This window comes from Malus domestica, chromosome 04, assembly GCF_042453785.1.
Source record: "Malus domestica chromosome 04, GDT2T_hap1".
Taxonomy (NCBI): Eukaryota; Viridiplantae; Streptophyta; class Magnoliopsida; order Rosales; family Rosaceae; genus Malus; species Malus domestica.
In genome coordinates this window covers 8,570,634-8,577,683 of record NC_091664.1, presented here as the reverse complement: position 1 = coordinate 8,577,683, position 7,050 = coordinate 8,570,634, and the positions used below count along the sequence as shown (strand labels likewise).

General features: G+C 37.0%; 1 protein-coding gene across 1 annotated transcript; it reads right to left on the bottom strand.

Moving 5' to 3' along the window:
* Nucleotides 1-3,796: 3,796 nt before the first annotated feature.
* On the bottom strand, nt 3,797-6,783 carry LOC103433020 (RHOMBOID-like protein 2). Its single transcript, XM_008371245.4, has 5 exons — nt 6,164-6,783; nt 5,042-5,205; nt 4,694-4,857; nt 4,303-4,553; nt 3,797-4,151 (listed from the first exon to the last, which is right to left on the bottom strand). The coding sequence occupies exons 1-5, from the start codon at nt 6,442-6,444 to the stop codon at nt 4,040-4,042; spliced, it is 972 nt and encodes a 323-aa protein (XP_008369467.2). The 5' UTR covers nt 6,445-6,783; the 3' UTR covers nt 3,797-4,039.
* Between the last annotated feature and the right edge of the window lie 267 nt (nt 6,784-7,050).

Below are 7,050 nucleotides of genomic sequence, written 5' to 3'. Positions count from 1 at the left end.
TAAAAGGAGTCCAAGTTCACAAACCCATAGTGGGTAAGTGAGTGGGCTTAGCACGTGGCATAAAGCCTGAGGCGCCAAACCCTAGGGGAGGTGTAGCATAGAGGTGTGTCAAGGAGTCTATAAATACTAGTTGTGTTTTTTTCATACACACAATGTAAAAGTTGTTTAGTATTGTTTATCAGAGAAAAGACAGAAAAACCCTTAAGCCAAATACACCTTGTGTGCCGTCCATTCTATATTGATCTAAGTGAGAGATATTGCTAGCACATTTAAATCCATCACTCAATCATTCATTGTTAGATTTATCAATGTGGATACTCTTAAAGGCTTAACATTTGGGGAGCATCACATGATCAATCATGAAGAGGAAAATTGCAAGGATATGGATGATCCAATCAAGCTGCATGCACATGACTAGATTCAAGTAAGTTAATCTCTCCGACTTCTTAATTTGTTGCTCTATCAATTACAACTAATCAGATATATAATTAGGATAACATATTGTATGTTATTTGTTTATTTCTGCTACATATTTAAATATTCGACTCAAATTTATCCCAATAATATGCCCAGAAACCCAATATATTCTGCTCGGTTGGGCACGATCTCAAAATGTGTCTAAGACAATTGTGGTAGAAAACACAATGTTCTAAAAAACGGCCTAGGCGCTGGTGACCTGAGGCGTTTTCTTGCAAATCGGTTGGAAAAATCGGCTGGGCTCTAGGCGGCGCCTAGGGGGGCTAGGCCCTTTTTTTTTTAAATTAAAAAAAAAATCCTATCTACATTACTATATTTCCTTATTTTCCTCCTATTTGCATTTTATTTGGTTTTAAATTGTGAACTTATTGTACATGTGTCATCCTACAATACTCCTCACTATGGTTATATGACATATATGCTTAATGTGTTTTTAAATTTTGGACTTGTTGGATACTCTTTTTGCATTTTATCATTCTTGTATTATTTTATCCATGAATTTCATACAAGTATAATTTTTTGTAAGTATCAATATGCACTTATTTACAAGATATAAAAGAAATTTACCTAAATCTGCCTAGGCCGCCTAGGCGCTAGGCGCCAACCTGCCACCCGACTAGCGCCTAGCGTTTTTTAGAACCTTGAGAAAACATAACCAAATTGTCTTCATTTTTCACAGACGATGCCAAATTGTTAACTCTCAAATCTTGCAGGTTAACAAATTAAAACAATTAACCCTTGGTGGGCTTCAGTGGCGAAGCCACATGGAGACCAAGATGAGCACGGGCCTATCCTGAAATATTAGTTTATATACCTTATCTGTTGGTTTTGTAACTAAAGAATTTGTGGCTCGGTGGTTGAAGGGTTTTTTGTGTTCCTGCACGTCAGGGGTTTGAAATTTGCTGGTGAACCTCCTTCAAGTTCTTTATCAGCAATTGTTTTTTGGTTAGTTGATACAGAACAATGTTAATTTATGCTGAAGAAAACTCTCATAATAATAGTATTGAGCCATGATTTTAAATTTTTGTTTGAAATTAATGTTAACTTTATTGTTAATCTCGTAACAAGTTTTGTTTTTATGATATAATTATTTTAATACTAAGTTTTTTATACATGTTAAAGATCTACCAGCATTGTTTGATAAAAAATTTTCATGCCAATACAAAAAAGGAACCTTTAATTTTCTCTCATTAGTTATATTGCTATATTTTTTTGTCTAATTTTGTTTATATGATTTAAAGGGTCCATCCTAGTCTGAATTCCTGGCTCCATCACTGGTGGACTTGGGATAAAACTAAAATGAAATGAACTCAAAATTTAAGTGGTTCACCCCTCAACATTAGGCTACCTCCACTGTGTTGCTCGAATTATATTGATTTCAAGGGTTACAAGTAGCACTCGGCTAAGAGTTTTAGTTGTCTGACCCCTTACCAGAGGTTCTCACCCTTTTATATAGGCCCTCAATGAACCCATACAACCTTGGGCTCACCTGATCTCACTACCTAGCATTTAATGCGCCACCTACATCGATTAACGTGCTGACAACTTTTTTAACCATTAGTTGATATTCGGCAGTGAAGTGACGTTTGCTAAGTCAGGATTGCTCACCCTTTTAGATCAATGTATGATGAGCGACCTGACCGTCCTCGATTAATTAACCATGTCACTCCGAACAATGGCCCGACCACCTTTGTGTCTCATCCTAGACTTTAGCTTTTGATTGTTGATTGACACATGCCCTGATTAGTGTTTGAGTAGGCCTACTCCTAAAATCTTGTGCCATTAACTTGTTAGCCTTTCCACGTGTCCCTGGCAGTCGAAAAGTACTTTACGTAGCCTAGTTAGACTGAACTGGTGATCGGTCGAACTTAGCGCTCAAACGTATCCTCTTTTTAACTCCCGTGGACCTTGGGCTTCTTAATCTTCTTTGGGCTTAGACTTTTAATTGGGCCTTCGTGATCTCTTCCCGAGCTGCACTGTTTTGTGGATCGAAAACGACCTTGCGGTAAAAGGACCAGCGATACGGACCAAACTTTTGCCACCATACTTCATCAAAATACATATGGTCTTGAGATACATACAAAAGATAATGAGTGGATTAGCTGGATCCTCTTCATCCTCACATTCCTAGCGGGCGATGGATTTCAAGTTTGGAGTAACGATAAAAGACGATCTTGCAAACATAGTCACACTGAGGGAGAATGAGGTGATACGACACTCGATGATAAATATTGTAAGAAAATGACACCTACCTTGGACTTGAGTATTCCGTCAAGGAATATTGTGGGGTTTAATCTCCTCTTTTTCTTCTTCTTTTCCCTTTCTTTTACGTTGTATTTTACGTTTTTCTTTGTTTTAGCAAACATGTGTGTGTTTTTTAGGATAAGAGCTCCCTTCTTTCAATCACCTGATGATAAAGAATTTATATTAGGTCTCATATCTATTTATTTTTCACCTTTCATGAACAAAATTGTGATAAAGAAATCAAAAACAAATTTCCGAATTTGGGCCATGGGGCTTAAAATGGATTGTCTAGTTCAGGCCTATCTGAACAGATATTTATTTATTTATTAGTAGAGCGGTATTTTAAATAAACTTCCTGAATCATCATTACTTCAGTTAAAATTGACTCCTGAATTATATTTTTGATAAGTTAACCCCCTGAACAATTTAAAATTAGACAATTAATCTTTTATCGTCAGATTCGATGAAATTTTATCTACTTTGTCTTCAAATACTGACGCAATTTTACCCTCAAGAGTGTGAATCACGTGCTGATCATATGTCAGTATTTGATGGCACAATAGATGAAAGTTCACCGAATCTGATGGTGGCTAATTCCAAATAATTCAAGCAGTTAATTTACCAAAAAAAAAAAAAAAGAGTTTAGGAAGCCAATTTCAACTGGAATAATAACTTATAGATCAAAGTGTAGTATACCCTTCTAAATATTCTAATCCAAACTATGGGATTCAAATTTAGGTAAAACAGTGAAGCACACTGAACAAGTTCCATCAGGTGAGGATGTGTTTACCCTTGTCACTTCATGCTACTAGTACTATAGCTATTTTCCGTTACCTTCTGCTTTCTAAAAACAAACCTTTTATAATATGTTGGCATGTACGATCGGCCTGCAATTGCCATTTATTTCCGAGCACATTGCGATTGACGGGTAAGTATGAAAGACCATCCACCGTAGTGTACTTGGTAATCATTTCTTGTGTAAATACAAGTCCTCCATCATCCACACCATAACGGACGAATATTAATTTGGTAAAGAAAAAGCTACACAAGCGCACAAGGAGGAAAAAATCCATCGTGTGAAAACAAATCTCAGTATATAACGGGACACGACATCGTCCGTAAACTGTATCAAATATACATTGGTATCCCCATGTTCCAAAGCAAAGCTAGAGCATCTCATAATCATATGCCGTTCTACGCATGTACATTAGTGACTGAAAGCTCCAATTGAAAGAAAGAAACACATATCATCACGCAAAGAAGAAAAGAATAGGAAACGAGATGAACAAGTCAGAGACACAGGACGATCCTCCTCGTATCAGTTCCCGCATTTCCATTTTGACGTTGGCACGCAGCTTAGGTAATGGCACCAACTGCAGTGCTTGTTTAAGTTCTCTCCTTTGAACAGTAACACCAATCCTGTAGTTAATCTGCGTTTAACAAGAAAATCGATAATTAATCATCCCAAAAGATGCCTCCTGTATGCCAATACGTATACTAAAACTCATTCGATACAAGAAAGTTGATTGAATTGTATACGAAAATTCAAACAATGAATTAAAATTCCAGCAACAAGCTTACCCGGCAATCAGCAAGGCAGAGGCAACCAACACAAGAACATATTGGTAAGGCTTATGCTTAGATTTGACACGAGCATTGGCTGCAAGATTCCGAGACTCTGTCCATCCAAACTGGGGACGAAGTAGAAAAATAAAGCCAAGGAGAAAGCCACTCAAGAATCCTCCAATGTGGGCGAAGTTGTCAACATGAGGAAGAATCCCAACAGCTAAGTTAATGGCGATAATGACTATAAGCGTCAATAGTGCGGCGGCCTAGAAGACGAAGAGAGGTGAAATTTCAATGACTATGAAACATTCAAAATTTAACACGAAGCCATGACACAAATACAAGCATCAAAACCATTAACAGAATATCAACTTCACTTGATAGAACTGTAAAACTTTGGACAAACCTTATTTGTGTATATACTCCAGTTAGTAATAAGCTCTGATAACATAGCTCCGAGAAGTCCAAACAAAGCGCCAGAAGCACCAACAGAAATATTGTTCTGAATGAAAAGGGCAGATAATATGCTCCCACCAAATCCAGACAACAGGTAGATTATCCCCACGCGTACTGCCCAGATCATTCAAACATAAAATTTATGTCAGAACAAAACAAAAACATCACGAAAAGATGTAAAAAGAAATACATTAGTAAGAAACTGACAAGTATCTAGACAATTATCAACATGGGAGAGAACATATAGTTGATTTGCCATATTTCACGTATATGACGACATGGACGAAAAATGGCATACCAAACCCAAACTGCTGCTCAAGACGGATGCCAATAAAGACCAAGCTGAGCATGTTTGCAAGCAAATGGATGACACCAGCATGCAACCACATACAAGTGAAAAGCCTCCATCCTTGATGCCCATGTACAACCTTGAACCATTCAAGAGCTCCCAATTTTTCCAATCTGCAAAAGCAGGTGACTCAGATGATGCAAACTGAAAAGGAAGAAAGACATAGTATTTGCCCGTCGAGAAACACCACAAAACCATTTCCATTAAAGTACAACAAGCACAAAAGAAAACTTCTAAATTAAGATGCAGATAAACACTATTGGTCCTTTAACTGTAACACCGCAGATTAATATTTCCGAACTTTTTACATTCAATGAGTTCAATATTCTTTCTTTAAATCACAAAAAGGTCATTCTTCCGAGTCCTGAAGGATAAATTGTCGTGACACAAACTTAGTGGATTAATCAACAGTTTTTTCACCTATGACCAAACCAAAGACAACTAGAATACGAAAAATGAAGTTGACAAATCCAACCAACGTATGAACCAAATAATTAGGAGAACCAAATAATTAGGAAAACCAATAAATTAGAGTCGGACCAAATCCACATTAATACGAATTTGGATTGACATTTAAAAGCAACATTAACATTTAACAAACAACAAATCAGGATGCAGATAGCATGATTTGAAAAATTGCCACACACAAATTTAAAAGACAAAACAAAAAAAAAAGGCCGAAAAACTACAGCACTAACAATTGCTTACTAACATACTGGACAACATATAACCAAGGTTTTAAAAATAGAACTTTACATAATACTGACAAATCCAATTTATGAATACATCGAAGAATATTTCGACATCGCTAGCCTTCAACGAAAATAACGATGAAATGTGGTCGAAAATATAGACTTTTGAGGGAAGAAAAACAGTAAAATTCTAATACATCTATACACATCCAACTAAGAAACCGTAAAATTAGCCCACTTCCAAATCTTAATCAAATTCCACAAAAACCCAGAATCCCAAATCAATAAAGCAGTCAAAACACAAAACCAACAAAAACTCGCAAAAAAAATAAAAAAATAAAATCAGAAATTGAGAGATGGGTAAAGTCAGAGAGCTCACGTATCAGAAGAAGGACCGAACAGAGGGTTCTCCCTGAGAGGCTCGAACGAAAACCGACCCAGAAACTTGGCCACGCACTTGTCGGCGAAACCAAGATTGTGTTTTGGGCAGTTGTTGATGGACATGGCGACGATGAAGACAACAACATTGGCCACCACGAACATAGGAATCAGCCACGATGTCCATTGGGTTTCGGATGTTCCCACGTAGTACTGGTTGGAGTTGTAATTGTAATTGGTGGGTCTGGGTTTTGTTGGCGGTCCTCGTTCTGGATCAGCCATTGTTTCGATTGTTCAGATTCTGTTTCTCTCTCTCTCTCTCTGGAAAGTGTGAAACTTTGGGCTTGTAGAGTGAGAAAGGCGTCTCGTTTTTGGGTGGATTCGGTGGTATATATTTTCAGAGGAAGGAGGAATTGGGGAGCAGAGATTTGAGAAGTAACTTGGAAGCGAGTGGAAGACGTGTTTTTTCGATGACGCGAAAGGAATTGGAAGCAGAAGAGAGAGAGAAGGTTGTAGATTTAAGTTTTAACAGTCGAAAGAAGAAGTAATGTAAAATGGTAGCTTTCTCTCTCCTTCCTCACTCTCTCTCTCTTCTGGGTTGTCGGTCTATTAAATATTTATGAGTTAGGCGGTGCTGTTAAGTCTTTATATATTAACTGAATTTTAAAAACAAATTAATTAAATATGTATAACTACGTCAAAAAACAAACAAGAATAATTAAAAATAAAAGTTTTTTTAAAAAAAGAAAAAGAAAACCACGTCTCTTACTCAGGAGTTCTAAAAGACGTTCTGCAATAGTCGGGCGACATATTAAGATCTAGCACCTAGGCAGACTAAAGCCTGGGCCTAGGCGGATTATTAATTATGATTTCACATGTAAATATAAA

Coding starts and splice junctions, on each gene's coding strand:
- LOC103433020 (XM_008371245.4), bottom strand. CDS start 6,444: ATGGCTGATCCAGAACGAGGACCGCCAACAAAACCCAGACCCACCAAT. Junction 4,858..5,041: donor TGAGCAGCAGTTTGGGTTTG/GTATGCCATTTT, acceptor TGATCTGGGCAG/TACGCGTGGGGATAATCTAC. Junction 4,554..4,693: donor GGAGTATATACACAAATAAG/GTTTGTCCAAAG, acceptor TTCGTCTTCTAG/GCCGCCGCACTATTGACGCT.